This window comes from Fistularia commersonii, chromosome 15 (assembly GCF_037954325.1).
Source record: "Fistularia commersonii isolate RoL2024-O1a breed Wild chromosome 15, RoL_Fcom_v1.0, whole genome shotgun sequence".
Classification (NCBI taxonomy): domain Eukaryota; kingdom Metazoa; phylum Chordata; class Actinopteri; order Syngnathiformes; family Fistulariidae; genus Fistularia; species Fistularia commersonii.
Window position 1 is genome coordinate 10,576,484 of NC_141298.1, and position 18,152 is coordinate 10,594,635.

Sequence of the window (18,152 nt, forward strand, 5' to 3'; positions counted from 1 at the left end):
CTTCCTCTGTCTTTTCTGATTGGTCAGTCGGTGGCACGTGATTCATTGACCTATTTCCGGATATACCCGGAAGTGCAATGCGGGTTAACGTTACCTACTGTTTCGTGATGATGATGAGTGGTTTATTCCCCGGTGCCGTGTTTATGGCGGGAACTTTACTGCGGAAATAACAATTTCGGGCTTTTAGGTTTTTTTGTGTGATTTTTTCAAATGCGACCGACTTGCCGCGCACCATGTCCGCCGACTCGGAACCCGCCGAGCCGCGCCCGGCACCATCCCTCCCGGACGAAGTGAGCGAAATCTCATTATCTGGAAATCTGGAGGAACACAGCGGACGGGATGAATGGCTTACCGAGACGGATTGGTAAGGATTTATATTTTTTCCCCTAAAACATTAAGTTAAAAATAGAAAACATAAACAAACCTCGATAACATATAACATTAATATAACATTAATAAAGTTGTTCTCATCTCATCTCATATGGGAACATAAAATGACCTTGTTATCAAATAAATTTGTATAACTGCAAAAGTAACAAGACGAGTAGAACAGAGAGGAAAATAACTATACAATTTAAGAGATTAATAAAAAAGATAAAAAAATTAATTCAAATAGAATCTATTCCAAGGGGAACATAATGTGTATCTGGGGGAATATCATTCATTAAAAAGTAATTGTCTTTTATGTCTTTTCATAAAGTCTTTATTCGTCATGTAATTTTTTCAAATGCAAGGACTTTCATAAGTTTTAAAGACGTTTTTTATTTTTGAAAGATAGCATGGACAGCATTCGGGAGTGTTTACACACGCGATATGTGTGTAAGATTGATGACGTTATTCAATAATGAAACAAACAAAATGTTCATTAAAAGCCTTAGAGGTAGATGATTTGAACCAAGAGCGTTTAAACTAGATTTACACCCAGGGGGTTTGTACAGCAGTTAGGTTACTCCACATGAAACCAGGATGATCCAACAGTAAAAGAGAATGGTGGCTAACGTTTCGACAGAATGACTAAGCCCATCATGCATCCCATCCCTGCAGGGATTCGGGGGACAGCATCTTTCTCACCCAGGAGGAGCCGGCACCAGAGGTCGCCAGACCCCGCCGCCGCCGCACCTTCAGCTCCTGCTCCGGGTTCGACGGAAACGTCGACGGCACCTTGTCCTCTTCCTCTCAGAACAGCCAGGACGAGACAGGGGGCGTGAAGGTGCGGTGGAAACGTAGGCGGCTGCCGATGTACAATTTCCCGTTCCTCAAAGGGAGGAAGAAGAAGCCCAGGAGTGGCTTGTTATCGGTCCGGGAGAACAATACAATGCACGTAAGGACGGCCCGCCACCTGTGCGTCCACTCGCCGTGACAACACCAACATCGGGCACCGTGCTTTTGTGTCTCCCGTGGACAGAATTCTGTGACGGGGGGCTTCTTCAAGAGCATCAAGGAGCTGTGGGAGCGCAACCAATCAGCAAGCGACCTGCAGGCGTCTCTCCCCACCGTGGACGCCGAAGGGGAGGACATCACCCCGCTGACGGAGTGAGTGCATCGGATCTGGCTCGCCTACTGGTGTCGCTTGAGAGGCGACAATCACCGCTGTGCACGCCGGGCGTGAAAGGGTTCTTAAAAGCTAGCTTAGCTTAGGAGTTGAAAACTTGAAGACGCACGTCATCTCTTCTCCGCTCAGCGTCACACACTGATTGGTTGCAGGTTTGGAGGTTTATTGACCATGACAGCAGGTGGTGGATGTGAATGAGAGGGTGAAAGGTTGTGTGTTTCTACTGTAGAACCTCGGCTTATGAATTTAATTCGTTCTTTGAGTCCATTCGCAGACAGAAATGTTTCCCCCTCTACAGAAAGCAATTAAAGATAACCTTAATTATTGCTCTGTTTATGGTTTTCTTTCTCTTCTTGCCAGCACTTTTACTTGGCGTTTCCTTCACTAGATTAACTGTCTTGCACACAAGACCCTCAATAATGCTAATGCTATCCCCATCAAACTGTCTTTCATTCATCTGAAATTGACAGTATGTTTGCTTCGTTAACTGAGTCGCCCCTTTAGCCACATCAGCCGTCTTTAGTGCATCTTTGTTCTTCAGGATTGTGCAGATGGTTGACTTAGCCATGTTGTAGTAACACAAACACCACTCTCACATTTAGTTATTATTTTCTTCTTCAGATCAGCTGAAGAAGGAAATAACTTCTTAACTTCTCCTTAACATCACTAGCACTAGTGCCACACACGAGTGCCACTCCACTACAACGCATAAAGCCAGTGAGGTTGTTTGTTTGTGTGTTTGTGCACCAAGCCTTGTTCGCAGCTGGACATCAGCATTTGATTGAAAACTTGTTCTTTGGCTGATTTATTTGTAATTAGTCATAAGCCCAAGTTCTTTTGTATTTGTGTGTATGAACCTGCCTCTCGCCCAATCACGGCAGGGATAGGGCTCCTGACGTCAAGATAAGTGGTATAGATAATGAATGAATGAATGAATGAATGAATGAATTAGTGATGACGTTTCACAATTATTAACGTCAAACCCACAACCAGAAACCAAAGTCTGTCCGACAGCCACCTGGTCCAAAGTCCGGATCTGAACGGGGAAAGTCTCTCAAGCGACACGAGCGACACATGATTAACAGGCAGGTCCTCAAAGGAGGTCATTGTTTAACAATTTTCACCATCACGGACTAAAAGCTAAAAATTGGAAGGGAATTTGAGGGATGTGGCTGGAGTCATCTCGTTCGTTAAGTATAAGGGTGGTGATCTCTTTTTTTTATATATATTCTTTTTTTAAGAGTCTTTTCTGACTCTTAAACTAATGTCAATCTTTCTGTTTTAACGATGTAACAATCAACAACCAACAGATGAGCTCCAACAAAACCAGAAACAGTAAACCTAGTAAACAAACAATCCTGAGATCAAGTATTAGCGGCAGAGATGGTATTTGTTGGTGGTATGGATGGAGGGGAACAGCGAAGCATGTCCTGATAGATATGGAGCATCCAGAAAGAAGGGGGGGCTGTGCGCGTAACAGCCCGGCTTCGATGATGTCAATTCTCCGATGTATCACGACCGAGTGAAGAAGGAAAAGCAATGGAGTGAAAGAGCAGAGGCTCTGCAAAAACCCGGTCAATCCAGTTGTCATCTCTTAAATAGTGACCCTGTCACTATCTTTGTAAAATCCAAGAGACTGAAAACTTGTCTTTAGATGTGAGCAGGTGTGAGATGATGGTTTTCCGCAAGCCTTTTCTAAGTCTTTTCAAAGTCTTCTATCACCCCAAACAACCTAAAGCGACCATTACTGAATGACTAAGGGTTTATCATCCCTTGTTTTCCCCCATCCCCCCAGAGAAGAAGAACAGGGCAGTTCGGATGAGGACGAGGACTTCTGGCTGGCAGTAAGCATCTCAATTTATTTCTGTACTATTTCACATCCATTTCAGCTGTATTTTTGGATTGCATAAATTCTAACTTGGACATTTTTACACATTCAACACACATATCCATCTGTGTCAGATGCTCATAGTACCCCATCTGTGAATCACCTGGAAATCATTGACATAATATCCCACGTATGGATGCATATAATCAACGTCACTGTCGTCAATGGCAGGGCATCCCCTTCCAAGCATCACCACATTGAGCTGTTGAAGGGTTGAGACAAGGCTAGCTAGTCGTTGATGATGGTGTTTGTTAGGGTGGAGTTTTTAGCCAAGCCCTCTATAATCTGCACGGGTCTGTCACGGCCATCCAATTTGAAAGTTGACTGCAATTCTTTCCGGTTCTGTAATTGTGAGATTTGCATAACAGCGTTAGGGAGCGCCATGCAAACGAGTATCAGCGATTGGTTAGCACGTTAACAGCTCCAAACAAACTGCGAAGGAAGTCGGACACTGACATCGCTCTCCTGGAACTATTATGATCTTTGGTCACTTTCTAGTCTTTGTTTGCTGTTTAATTGTGTCACAAAATGTGCCATCTAAAGAGTAAGATGAAAATGCAATTTGGATAACTTATTACTTGTTTTATTTATGCGTCAAACTATGCAGCCACATTCTGAAAGTGTCATGGGCATTTTTTGCTAATTTTCAGACTTGAAATTTCTAATTGAAATTTGTCAACAATTTGGCACGTGTGGGTTTGGAAAATAAAGTCTTGAACTTCCCTTGCTTTTTCCGTTTGGATTCAGTCACAGAATGAGGCACCTGGAAGAAGACGGCTTGGATTACTTTTGTCATTTCATGTAGGAGTCTAAATATGCAGACGCATGAAAATGAAAAGGCTAAGCTAATGCATTTGACTTAGACGTGTTAACATTATATGCTTCCACCCTGACAATATTGTTCACCCCGATCGCTGATTCATGTCGTCTCCCAGGACAGACGGGAGCTCCTGGAGAGCTGCTCGGTGGGGAGCAAGGTACCCTGGTATCGTCCGCCGGAGACCATCTCAGCGAGGACGGAGAGGCCTCTGGACAAGGTGCTGGTGATATCCGACGGCAGCAACGACGGGGTGGAGGAGGCGCCCGCTGGCACGCCACCGCCTCCGCAAGGCATGTTAGCGAGAAGGAAACAGCTCAGAAGGAACCGGGACGATGCTCCGGATGCCGGCGAGAAGGAGAAAAGAGAGTTGCTGAAGGCTGGGACGTCCTGGGATTGTGGCGCCAGCGCGGAAGTGGCGTCTCAGCGGGAGATGGCGGCGGTCGCAGATAACCAATCACTGACTGCCGCCCTCAATCAGGAGGACCAAATGGTGGGAGGCGAGTCCAACCGACACAGGACGGAACCAGAAGACGCAACCTCATCCACTTCCAAACTCAAGAAGAAGAAGGAGCGGGAAAAGGATAACATATCAGTTGACAGCGGGGAAGGGGCGTACCAGCGGGAGGACCAAACGGCGGCTAGCGAGTCCAAAAGAGGAAAGGAGGACGTGGAATACGAGGCCTTGTCCAGTTCTAGACTTAAGAAGAAAAAGAAGAAGAAGAAGAAAGAGGTGGAGCAGGCTGAAATGTCCCGTGATTTGGTTGCCACGGTGGAGAGCCGGGCAGCGCAGAAAGACCAGGCGCCAGGAGAGGAAGCGAGAAACGGGGCCTCACCCAGTTCGATACTCCAAAAGAAGAAGAAAAAGAAGAAGAAGGAGAAGAAAAAAACGAAGGCTGAATCCCCTGACAGTGACTGGGTCCCTGAATGTGACACCAAAAAGGTGCCCAACCACAAGAGAAGGAAAGGGAAGAACGATGGCCATGTTGTTTGAAGACTTACTAGCTTATCTGGTTAAAGAAGACTGAACTCCCCACCCAACTTTATTTTGAATATCATAACCAGGATCAAAGACGCCACCAGTTCCTTCAAGGCTAAAAATACTGTTATAAAGGTGTTCTTACACCTTCACAATATTTTTTTTTCAAAGGCAAGGCAGGAGGAGTGTTAAATATTTATTTTTTTTACCATTTGCATTGATATTTGTATTCTTATACAAGCAAATAAATACATATATTTGGGGGGGGGGGGGTTGTAGATTTAAACTCAAATGAATCTATCACCAGAAGGTCAAAGGTTAACAGTTCATCTCCGGTACAGGTCAAAAATTGCCATAGCAGACTGTCACACAGTAAGCCAAGGTCAATAAGTTACCAGCCGATTATGTTAACCTTGAAATGGTTCCCCAGGCGATAGGGGGTAAAACTGTCTGTGCTTTTTTTTAATCATCCGTATTTGAGATTGCTCTTTCTTTTGTTCTGCGTCAGAAGATGTTGTGTAATCTGGTACTGCAGGTTTTGCTCACGGGATGTGCAGATAAAAAAACGCTGTCAGATTAAAACTCATTCACACTTTGACCTTTTATAATGTCTGCATGTGCTTATTGTCATTTGACCTTTGTGCTGTTGAATGAGTGAGTTAAAAGTAAATCGCCGTTATATCTATTTGTCATAAAAGGATTTTGAACCTTATTCAGTACATGTGCGTGAGAGGTCCACACACAGCTGTCCAAAGACATGAAATATGGTGGGTTTTCATTGAAACTAGATAATCTGGCAAATTAATATTTACAATGTACACTGAGGAGGGTATTTCAAACGACAATTATTTTTAAACTTCTTTTTCTTTCGGCTTTTCCCTTCAGGGGTCGCCACAGGGAATCAACTTTCTCCATCTAACCCTATTCTCCATATCCTCCTCTCTCACACAAACTGCCTTCATATCCTCTCTCACTACGTCCATAAATCTTCTCTTTGGTCTTCCTCCAGGCCTCTTGCCTGGCAGCTCCAATTCCAGATAAATATTTTTAAACAATTTTAAATTTTGATTAAAAAATTATTTGCAAAACACACCTTTTACTTTTATTTACCTTACATTTTATATATTGTTCCTTATGGAATAACACTAAAGTACTTTTTTTTTGTATTTAATTTGAATAAGTTCCCTCATTTGTTATTGTTTACAAACACTTAAGTATGAGTTGTCGAAATCTTCTTGTGGCAACTTGACTTGAATTTCATCACTTTAAGACGTTTCACCTCAGTTCCATTAAATATATAATAATGTTTATAAAAAAGATTCCTTTCAATATTCAAACCTGATCAGGATTTTGTTCTCATCTTAATCCCCGCTCTACTTCCTCCCTAGCTGTTTTTTACACGCTTTATTTTGAAACTCCCAACCGGAAGTGCTGCACCGCCTCACCCCGTGAAGCTTGACTTATCTACCTGCGATTCCCAAACAACCGTGCTTATTTTGAAAGACGTCACCGGAAGTCGAGAACCTCCCACTCACCACGCAGGACGGGAGGAACACTGACAGCCGAATGTTAAGTGGAGCGATGTCGCGCACGAACCCGGCGCCCCTCACGCACGGCGGCCGGCCGTGATCACCCTGCGGGTGGGGGGGAGGGGCTGTTACGCAAGCGCGCGGCCGCGGTGGGCATTTAAACGGAGGAGCTGCGGAGCCGCGCGTGGAACAAAAAACCAAAACAAAAAAACTTTCACGACCGCGCCGTGACACCGGGGTTGCGTGTGTGTGTGCGTCCGTGTGCGTATGTGCGTGCGTGTCTGTGTGCGTGCATGTCCGCGTACACCACGAGCAGCGAGCGGGTCGCCGCGGCCCGCCGCGTCGCGATCTTCGGCGGCACCCACGGCAACGAGATGTCCGGCGTGACGCTGGTGAACCTGTGGATGAAGAACGGCGCCGAGGTCCAGAGGCGCAGCGTGGAAACCAAGCCCTTCATCACCAACCCGCGCGCCGTGGAAAAGTGTGCGCGTTACGTGGACACGGACCTCAACCGCGCGTTCACGCCGGAGAACCTCAGGTAAGGACGAGACGCGCGCGTGTTCCTCACCTGACAAACCTGTCGGAATGTTGACCTGCGTGACGTCACTATGACATCACGTGTTGTTATTGTTGTATTTGGGATCCCCCCATTCCCTTCCTCTGCATGCGCGTGCGATTGGCGTTTTTTTTTTTTTTGTTGTTTTTTGTTTTTTTAATCGCAGGTGCTTCGCGGTGGCGGGTCACGTGGCCTTAATTGCGCACGTGCGCCCGCTCCGTGAAAGAAAAGAAGGGGCGTGGTCGCCTTTGAAGTGACCGGAGTCCTTTCATGACGCCCCCCTTTGTAGTTGTTTCTTTGACCGGGAGTCACGTGGACGCCCGACCGCTCGCGTTAAGTGTTGTGTGTGTGTGTGTGTGTGTGTGTGTGTGTGTTTCCTGCAGAGGAAAACGTGAGCGAAACGTGACCGGAACGTTAAAGAAACCCCTGCGTGTGGAGTCCAAGTGCGCATGTGCGAGGACCCGAGCAACACCCCCCCCCCTTTCCTCAAACTTATAACTTAATATAACCAACCTGAGCGCCAACGCTAAAGCTTCTTATTGAGGTTTATTTGATTTAAAATTCTATTTGCCTTCCCGTATTTGTATATAAAATGCACCTGTCGATATATGTATGGATACATATATATGTATACATATATCCATAAATATATACATAAATAAAAGGACAGACAGTGTTTACCCCCAATTCCTAACAGCCCTAAGGCAGGGTTAGCATAGAAGGTAAGATTTTCTTATCACTCTAAAAAGTAGTATTTGTGTATATTTAAATATGATATACATGTCTCTGTGTGTGTGTGTGTGTGTGTGTGTATGCGTGTATGTGTGTGTGTGTGTGTGTGTGTGTGTGTGTGTGTGTATAAATGGGCTGACATTGTTTACCCCCCTAAATGAAGACATATAACAGCCGTAAAGTAGGGTTAGCACAGAAATTAAGAAGCTCTCTCTTAAAAGTGCTATTTTTGTTCCTCTATCTTTATATATAATCTGCATGTGTCTATATATATGGATAAATATATATGTGTGTGTAAATATATATATATAGAGAGAGAGCGAGAGAGAGAGATAGATAGAGAGAGAGATGTCAGACCATTTTTACCCCCTAATGCCATTTTTAACTTAAGACAAGTCCCCCTTAGGCAGGGTTAGCATAGACAGTAAAATGCTCTTAATGAGGTATGTTTCTTTAAAACACATTTTGTTCCTGCATATATATATATATATATATATGTATATATATATATATATAAATTATTGTTTCTGTACACATTTGTATAAATAGATATATAGATCCTGCCTCTTCCTTCTGAGGTTTATTTCCTTTAAAAGTACTAGAATATTCCAATCCTTCATTTTGATGACAGCATTATATGTACTTCAATTCTGTACTGTATATGTATCAGTGTGTATGTATATGAAGTATTTGTGCGTCTTTCTATATGTATGTGTGTATGTATGTATGTATGTATATATATGTATATTTATGTATATGTATGTACAATATATGTATATATACTATTTTGTGAATGCGTGTGTGTTTGTATAGACATATGGTAATGTGAAATGTGTTTGTGTGTCTATATATGTATATGTGTGTGTATATAAACAGATGGACAGCTTTTGCCCCCTTGTCCCTCAACTGTCCCCAACTCACCCCCCCATCGCCACTACATCTTTAGCATTTAGCTTTAGTGTTAGCCTTAGCGTGATCGGGTTGGCGCACCAGTACCATCAGCAGCGGCCTGCGCTCTATAGCTATGTACGGCTGTCCAGACAATGCCAGACGTTTAGCGAAAACGGTGGGGGCTGGGGGTCGGACAATATGGGACGCAGAGGTGCGGTTCCACAGCAGTTTGGAGAACGTCCTAGACGTGGGCTCATGCTGAAATGCTTTAAAAAGGGATAAGAGGGGGAAAAAACAACTACGGGGACTGCTCTTGTTGTGGTGCGGCTGTCTGGTGGGGTCGTGGAGGGGATTGCGTTGGGGGACGTGGGGGAGGGGGTCCCGGTTGGGGGGCAACAAGTGCAAAAACAACAACAGGATAGAAACTCAAGGGTGGTTTCACTGGCGACGGACATGCAAGGGAAGGCGGATTAGATCGCCTCACAAAAGGAGGCCGCCGCGTCCAACAGGGTCCGGCTTTTGTGTCCAGGCTCAGACTGGACGGCTGCAGTGAGGTTTTAAAAGGGCAGCTCAGCCCCAAACCCCTCCACCTCCACCCTCAAGCTCCGTTCGTTCCCCCTTGAGTCTCTCATGACTCTAGCCGCATCGTCCCGAGGAGGGCGGAGGTCAGCCGAGAAATGGATAAGCACTTTGTTTTTTGACCGCGTCTTTTGGCCGCGTCTTGTGACCCGGTTTCTTCAGACGCAACTGTCAGCACTTTCACGTCGTGAGTTGCAGTCGGGTCTTGTGCAACCACTTCCGGAAAGAGGCTCTCCTGTGGCGAAGTCTCTATTTCACATGTCAAACTCAAGGCCCCCGGGTCAAATGTGGCCCGCCACGTCATTTTAGGTCTGATTGTCTTAAAATGTATTAGTCAAATATGTGCACTGACCATAAACTACATTTCCCACAGCACATGCTAATCATGTTACTCGAGGAGGGACAGCATCCCGCCATTAGATTGCAGTGTATCTACATCGATGCCATTTTTAACAAGTGGAACTGAGAAATAAAAATGATCCCTAAATGTCCAGGAAGAGAAAAGTTAATGCCGAAGGCTGTTTCGAGATGGGGAAGGCAAATATATGTTTGCGCTTCAAGGAGAAAAAACAGTATTTCTTTTGTGTCATTAGGCAGCGTCGGTTGTCAAAAAGAGTACAATCTATGTCAGCGTTTTGACACCAAACACGGAGCAAAGCATGCCAAAGTTAGCCTTCCAGAAACAACAAATTGTCCAAGAATTAAAAGACAAACTAGGATGGCAGCAGAATGTGTTCAGGAAAGCCGCATCCAAAAACACTGCAGCAGGGAAAGCTAGCTTTGTAACAGCAACATGTAAAATTGTTTTTTTACATCTATGCAAATGCATATGTAACATTTTGGATTTGAATGAGTAATAAATTCCGAGTTATTTAACATTAAGGAGTAGTTACATTTATTTTACATTACATTGGGTTACATTTAGTTACATAATGTTACAGTTACATGTGGTGCTTTGAGGGCAACCATTATGCTGGTGAAAATGAGTTTGACAGCCCTGCTCTATTTGTTCAATCTGAACTCACATTTGTACATATCCCACTTCAGTTGCCCCCCCCAGATGAACGCTCAAGACCATCCATAGCGCAGATTGAATCTGTGCTAATGCTCATGTTAATCCTTACAGCGCCCCGGCTGGGGACGACCTGCCATATGAGGTACGGCGAGCCCAGGAGATCAACAGGATATTCGGTCCGAAGGGTAGCCCGGAGGCCTACGACGTCATCTTTGACCTCCACAATACCACGTCCAACATGGGCTGCACCCTGATCCTGGAGAACTCCAGGGACCACTTCAACCTGCAGATGATGAACTACATCAAGGTAAGTACTGTAGTATTAGCACACACTGACAGTATAATCAGGATAGCTGGGAAGCAAAGGTGTAGTTGACAAATAATAATAATAATAATACAAAAAAAATGAATTAGTTGAAAAAAATCAGATTCTAATTGTTATAAATAGATTAATTCAAATAATATTAATAATTTAAAAATAATACCCACAAACATCCAGCGACAGCTCCATGTTCATGGGAAAGAAACAACACTCTCTGGCTCCCCTAGTGGGCACCTGCTGTCTTGCATGTGTTTTTTTGCACGCCAGGTGTGTGTGGGTGTGTGTATTGCCTTCAAATGCAACAACATGTGCTAGTGTGTGTGGACTTGTGTTTGTTTCTGTGTGTGCGTGCAGGGGAGGGGTGTGAATTGGGGTTATTACTGGTTTGAAGAAAGTACAATTTCCACACACCTCACTTTAATTTTATTTTATTTTCCATCCATGCTAATCTTCTCAATATTGTTCCAATTTTAGTACATGTGTTAGACCACTAACTCTTTATGTTATTTTATTCCATTTTATCTATTTATTTTGCTGTATTTTATTTCCTGGAAATGTTGGTTGGAAAAAAACACATTTTCTGATGTGTGTATAAATATATATATATATATATTTTTTTTTTTTTTTCCTTTTAACTAGAAAATAAATACATTTAAATAAGTGAAAATCCAGGAGGATTAGGATGCAGGCCAGAGTTCAATCAAAGCAAGAAATTTGTAATTGTTTTTCTTTTTTTTTTTAATCTAGGAATGATCACTTTTGTTCGCTGGGTGTTGATACGTTTATTTTTGTTTTCTTTGCCGCAGCAAGCCATCGCCCCGGCCAGCTGTCTAGTCCTACTGAACGAGCACCCTCTCCTGAAGTACTCCACCTCGCGCTCGGTTGCCAAGCACCCCGTCGGTGAGTGATGCGTTCAGGGGGCCTGCGGCCGAGTACCTTCCAGCTGCGTTACACTTTGGATTAAAACGTGCACTGTCCTGTCTGAGCGTGCGCGCTGACCATGTGCCCCCGCCGCAGGCCTGGAGGTGGGTCCGCAGCCTCAGGGGGTCCTGAGGAGCAACATCTTCGAGGCCATGAGGGTGATCCTCAAACATGCGCTGGACTTCATCGCCTTGTTCAACGAAGGTACTCCTCCTCCTTACCACCGCTGTACCACCTTTTTTTTTTCCTTAAACCCAGACTGACGGGGTCATGCCACGAGGCTTATAAGATAAGATAAGATAAGATAAGATAAGATAAGATAGCACTGATTGTAGATACTTTATTGATCTCCATAGGGGAAATTCTTTGTCACCGAAGAGCAACAAGATCAATAATATGAATATAAATATAATGTAGAGGAGACATGAATATGAATAATATATAAAGAAGAAGAGACATAAAAATGAATATAAATATAAAATAGACATAAATATTAGTATGATATAAAATAGAAGAGACATAAATATGAACATAAATATAAAATAGAAGAGACATGAATATGAATATGAATACTAATATGAATATGAATAAGAAGAGACATAAATATAAAATAGAAGAGACAAAAAAAGTGACCACACTAACAGCAAGGATAAAAATAGATAAAAAAATACAACAAGGGAAAATTGGATAGATGTTTACAGATGATGTTGTCTCACTGTGGTGAGAGCAGGGAACAGGTTGAGGATAATCTAGAAAGGTGTAGGTATGCACTGGAAAGGGGAGGAATGAAGGTTAGTCACAGCAAGACAGAATATGTGAGTGTGAATGAGAGGAACTTTGGTGGAACGGTGAGGCTACAGGGTTTGGAGATCAAGAAGTTGGAGGATTTCAAGTACTTTGGGTCAGCAGTCCAGAGCAAAGGAGAGGGTGGAGATGGGGAGGAGAAGCTGGTTCCAGAAGGTTGGAATAGGTAGAGAAAGGTGTAAGGGGTACTATGTGATAGAAGACTATCAGCCAGAATGAAAAGAAAGGTGGACAAGACAGTGGGGAGACCAGCGATGCTGTATGGACTAGAAACTGTTACAATGACCAAAAGACTGGAGGTCGCAAAGATGAACATGTTGAGGATGAGGATGGATAGGATCAAGAATGAGTCCATTGGAGGGACAGCACATGTTAGATGTTTTGGAGAGAAGGTCAGAGAAGCCGTACTGAGATGGTCGGGTCATGTACAGAGGAGAGAGTGCTGGGTGCTGGACTTGGACGTCGAGAGGAAGACCAAAGAAAAGATTTATGGGCATACTGAGAAAGGATATGAAGTCAGAGAGGAGGACACAGAGAAGAGGGTTAGATGGAGAAGGGGGATTTACTGTGGCGATGCCTGAAGGGAAAAGCCCAAAGGAAAAAATTGGAAAAGCAGGGTGAGAGGATAAAAAAGTAGATAATTGAGCAAGGACTTGACATGTGAATGAGTGAGGTAATGAGGTAGCGCCGATGCACCTCAGGCCAGTCAGAGTTGTGTACCGTCCAGACCGCTGTCGTACAGTCTGATAGCCGTGGGCACAAAGGGGCGTCTGAAGCGTTCGGTTCCGGTTGGGATGAAACATTGACTGAACGAGCTGCACGTCAGCCACAGCCCCTTGTGCAGGGGATGGAAAGGATTGTCCAGGATAGCTCCCAGTTCGTCCTTCACGGGATTAAGCAGATCTGGAAGCGCGTGCGAAGCTGTGAAGTCGCTTCGGTTTGCAGGAGGGGGAGGAAAAAATGGCCGCCGCGGGGTTTTTTTGTTAGCACTGATTCACAAACGTGTTATGTAACAGGGACAAGGGCTGCACCGAGAGCCGCAAATAACGACTTGCCGCTTGACTCACCTCATTCATGAACATGTGCTTGTGTTCTGAGCTCACCCCCCCACACACACACACACACACATGCACAAACTCCCTAAAGAAAGCAATGTTTAGGAGCAAAACAGCTTTTCTCTCCGCTTTTACGTAAACAAGCAGGCCGTGCCAAGCGTCGGAGTCGCCTCTGAAAGGCCCGTTTGTCGGGAGCTGGTTGGTTTCCACATTGTTTGGACTCGGGCAGCCGGCGGCGCCACCGGCCGGACAAGGCTCCCGGCGCCAGAATGCAGATTAACTCAATGGTGAATTTGCATCATAGGCTGCAGCCTCTGCGTTATTATGGAGTACTGGAGGGGATTAGAATCAATTATTTGTGTGTATGTGTGTATGTGTGTGTGTGTGTGTGTGCGCGTGTGTGCGCGCGCCCTTGTGTGTGTGTGTGTTTGTGTGTGTGTGTGTGCGTGTGTACTGGTACATCTCATACATAAAAGCACAGAGTAACACTTGCAGAGCTGGGTACAGTACATGGGTCACATAGTATATATGTGTATATATGTATATATATATATATATACATATACACACATATATACGTCAGTTTACATGGTAGGCCATGTAAACTGACGGAGCGGGGTAAGCGGATACTGCGGCGCATAGTGCGACGAGGTCACCAACTTTCTGCAGTCAATGGGTACAGATGTCCGAACTCCATGTGGCCTTCAGATGAGCTCAAGAACAGTGTGCAGAGAGTTTTAGGGAAAGGGCCACACATCACCAAGTGCAATGCAAAGCGTCGGATGCAGTGGTGTAAAGAACACCGCCACTGGACTCAAGAGCAGTGGAGACGCGGTCTCTAATCGCACATCTCCATCTGGCAATCTGATGGACGAGTCTGGATTTGGTGCCACCAGAAGAACAGTACTTGTATGACTGCATTGTGCCAGGTGTGAAGTTTGGTGGCGGGGGATTACGGTGGAGGTTTGTTTTTCAGGAGCTGGGCTTGGCTCTTCAGTTCCAGTGAAAGAAACTCTGAAAGCTTCAATGCACCAAGACATTTTGGACATTTCCATGCTCCCAACTTTGTGGGAACAGTTTAGAGCTGGCCCCTTCCTTTTCCAACATGACTGTGCACCAGTGCTCAAAGCAAGGTCCAGAAAGACATGGATGAACTTGACTGGCCAGCACAGAGTCCAGACCTCAACCCGATAGAACACCTTTGGGATGAATTAGAGCGGGGACTGAGAGCCAGGCCTTCTTGTCCCACATCTTTGTGTGACCTCAGAAATGTGATTCTAGAAGAATGGTCCAAAGGTGCCATAAACACACTCCTGAACTTTGTGGACAGCCTTCCCAGAAGAGTTGAAGCTGTTCTAGCTGCAAAGGGATGTGAGAACTGCGGCTTTTGCAATGATGGGGCTAATTTATGGATTTTTATAAGCTAATTACGGTAGTTTCCTTCCGCGAACACCGTCACAGTGGGCAGATGAAACTTTTTCGGCCAAACCACTCACATATTACAATAATTCCTCGGATCAGCTGTTTTGCGCTTTTTGCACACGCCCATCATGAAAAAGGCACAGGTAGTTGTAGATGTTACCATCATTTATTTAAAAGTTTTCAAAAAAATCTTTCCTGTAACATCTTGCTGTGTTAATATTTCATGTTTCAATGGGGACACCTGCAGCTTACAGACAAGTGCGGCTTATTTATGTACAATTTATTTTCTCTTTCAAAAATTAGTAGGTGCAGCCTATATGAAGGTGTGCTCTATAGTCTGGAATTTATGGTACATATATATATGCACAGTGGTCCCTTCAGATATGAATTGAATTTGTTGTAGAACTGGGTTTGTACACCTTCCTGAAAGCAGGAAGTGACAGGATTGTTGGAATTTCTGATTGGACGCCTGGATTTCACCCAATGGGATGGCCTAAATGGTCAGATTAAAGGATTAAATTTTCACTGATACCAAAACTCTTCCTGTAGAGGAAATAAGGACAAATGAGGCCTTCAGTTCATTGTGATATGTTGTCATGGCAACATTTGGCCAGCAGAGGATGCTATAATTACAAATGAAGGATTTGTACGTTGCGATTAGATTAAATATTGGTGGTGGTGGTGGTTTTTCTTAGCATCATGTGATCCCCTGAGCTGCTTCAGATCAGAACAAACAGGCTCCGCTCCCTTTTTTAACCTTGGTGTAATTACCGTATTTTTCGCACAATGAAGCGCAGGTAAAATCCTTCAATTTTCTCAAAAATCATCCATGCGCCTTATTTATCACTTCTTGTTGTGCTGAGTGACCTCCAACCAATTATATGTGGTACACTGCGCACAAAAACATCTGACAAAATGTTTTAGTGCGACTTTGGAAAGCGATGAAGCGGCTCGGCGGACGTTGTGTTAAAGTCGGTCTTTTGTTGAATGTGGGTTGCAACATCAGACAACGTTAGATAACTAATAATGTCGTGCTGGAACACAACGTTGTCCCAACCTGACACTAACGTCAGGTGTCGCTATCACTGGGAACCATGAACCAATCAGAGAACAGTACATCGTACGCTTACCTCCTACTGGTACGTACTGTGCTTCAACATAATATTGCTGTACATTTGTGTTTATGAAGACTCCACAAAATGGCACATGTAAAGAGATTTCAAACTCAAGGCTATCAGTCACGCAGTAGATGATGGGAATAGAGCAGCCACGAAATAATTCAGCATGAATGAATCAATGGTACGGAAGTGGAGTAAAGAAAACCAAAGAAAACCAAACAGAGTTTCCCAGGGACAAAGCTAGAAGTTCAACTAAACCAACTGTTTTGTTTCGCTTTATATACTCTATATTTTATCATGCGCCTTATAACACAATGCGCCTCATGTATGAAAATAGATCCGTTCATTGATATTGCGCCTTATAATGCAGTGCGCCTTATAATGCAGTCCGCAAAATACAGCACTTGTATGTATAGCACTTTGAGGCTTTAGAGTGACACCTCTCAGTCTGCAGTGTGTGTGTGTGGGGGGGGATTCTGTAGATAGGGTTCACACCACCTCTCCGTGTGTGTGTGTGTGTGTGTGTGTGTGTGTGTGTGTGTGTGTGTGTGTGTGTGTGTGTGTGTGTGTGTGTGTGTGTCCAGGGATGGAGTTCCCCTCCTGCACGGTGGAGGTGTTCCGGGTGTCGGAGAGGGTGGACTACCCCCGGGACGCGAATGGCAACATCATCGCCATGGTGCACCCCAACTTGCAGGTGAGGAAAAAGGACACTCGCCGGGAGGGAGCATTGCAACGACGTGCACATACACATGCACATGCAAGTGCACATGTAACTCCCCCCTCCCTCCACCCACCTCACCCTCTCCGCCCGCCTCTCCTCCCAGGACTGCGACTGGGAGCCGCTGAACCCCGGCGACCCCATGTTCCAGACGTTCGACGGGAAGACCATCCGCTACCAGGGCTCGGGCACCGTCTACCCCACCTTCATCAACGAGGCGGCGTACTACGAGAAGCAGCAGGCGTTCGTCACCACCCGCCGGGAGACGCTGGTGGCGAGCGCCATCCGGAGAGCGTGAGACGCTAGCCCGCCGCTAGCGGTCCCCATGGCCAGCTCTTGTACATACCACTGCACTTTTCTTCTGTTAGTAATGACAGACTTTTCCTTACGTAGCGAATAAGATGCCGTCTTTTACACGATTTATTAGTTTATATACATACATATATATATTTTTAATGCGTTTGAATAAGAGACAAAAAAAAAAGAAAGACAAACAAAGTAACTATGCAAAAGGCTGGTAAATTGTTGCGGTAAGTATTTATGACACTGCTGTTACTCAAATCTATATTTACATTCAAATCTACTGAGGGTTTTTTTTTTTTTAAATAATATATTAAAGGCCAGGTTTAATTAATTATAAATGACTTATGATTAATTCCACTACACTGTTTTATTATGATTATTATTATTATTATTATTATTATTACATAGAAGTTTCCTTTTCACCGCTCAGGAAGGCCGATCGAAGATCAATACCTGCAACATTTGAGCCCACCTCCACTTTACCTTTCCTCTTGAAATATATTTGTAATATTTCGATTTAGAGGGTGTTTTTGTGGCCTTTGACTGGACCCCTCCCCGTCCCCCTGTGGTGCTGTCCTACCGCTGCCTTAAAGATGGAGGTGTAGACGGGCATTATTAAAATGCACATATTAAAAGAAAAGGGAACCTGGTTCCGGAACGTGCTCCTACGATATATATATATATATATATATGTACTTGTGTGTACTTTGACGTACTCGTACTGTATGTGTGGTTTGAAGTTTCGTGCCACGTGTACTTTCTACTGTTTCGTCGTCGGTGGTGTTTTTCTTCACGTCTCTGTGTGGAAGTTGTATCACTGTGCATTCGTCGTCCCATTTTTTTTTTGTAGTGGCGCTATTCATGTGAACGGCGACGTGCACTGCCCCCCCCCCTTGCGCGCACACACACACACACACACACATACACACACATACACCCAACTACACACAC

At 44.5% G+C, this 18,152-nt stretch overlaps 2 protein-coding genes across 2 annotated transcripts; both read left to right on the forward strand.

Moving 5' to 3' along the window:
• The first annotated feature begins 73 nt into the window (after nucleotides 1-73).
• On the forward strand, nucleotides 74-5,914 carry LOC147226476 (uncharacterized). Its single transcript, XM_086160512.1, has 5 exons — nucleotides 74-364; nucleotides 1,045-1,321; nucleotides 1,406-1,533; nucleotides 3,348-3,396; nucleotides 4,376-5,914. The coding sequence occupies exons 1-5, from the start codon at nucleotides 234-236 to the stop codon at nucleotides 5,249-5,251; spliced, it is 1,461 nt and encodes a 486-aa protein (XP_086016638.1). The 5' UTR covers nucleotides 74-233; the 3' UTR covers nucleotides 5,252-5,914.
• Nucleotides 5,915-6,772: 858 nt separating this feature from the next.
• aspa (aspartoacylase) lies at nucleotides 6,773-17,295 on the forward strand. Its single transcript, XM_086160807.1, has 6 exons — nucleotides 6,773-7,303; nucleotides 10,650-10,845; nucleotides 11,667-11,760; nucleotides 11,878-11,985; nucleotides 16,765-16,874; nucleotides 17,005-17,295. Exons 1-6 carry the CDS (start codon nucleotides 7,059-7,061, stop codon nucleotides 17,194-17,196), a joined length of 945 nt encoding a protein of 314 aa, XP_086016933.1. The 5' UTR covers nucleotides 6,773-7,058; the 3' UTR covers nucleotides 17,197-17,295.
• The last annotated feature ends 857 nt before the right edge of the window (nucleotides 17,296-18,152 follow it).

What these genes read in the sequence shown, in the direction of transcription:
- LOC147226476 (XM_086160512.1), top strand. Translation starts at nt 234, where the DNA reads ATGTCCGCCGACTCGGAACCCGCCGAGCCGCGCCCGGCACCATCCCTC. An exon ending in TGGCTTACCGAGACGGATTG is followed by an intron (nt 365 to 1,044) that starts GTAAGGATTTAT and finishes CCATCCCTGCAG; the next exon opens with GGATTCGGGGGACAGCATCT. An exon ending in GACATCACCCCGCTGACGGA is followed by an intron (nt 1,534 to 3,347) that starts GTGAGTGCATCG and finishes CCATCCCCCCAG; the next exon opens with AGAAGAAGAACAGGGCAGTT.
- aspa (XM_086160807.1), top strand. Translation starts at nt 7,059, where the DNA reads ATGTCCGCGTACACCACGAGCAGCGAGCGGGTCGCCGCGGCCCGCCGC. An exon ending in GGTTGCCAAGCACCCCGTCG is followed by an intron (nt 11,761 to 11,877) that starts GTGAGTGATGCG and finishes CCCCCGCCGCAG; the next exon opens with GCCTGGAGGTGGGTCCGCAG. An exon ending in CATCGCCTTGTTCAACGAAG is followed by an intron (nt 11,986 to 16,764) that starts GTACTCCTCCTC and finishes GTGTGTGTCCAG; the next exon opens with GGATGGAGTTCCCCTCCTGC.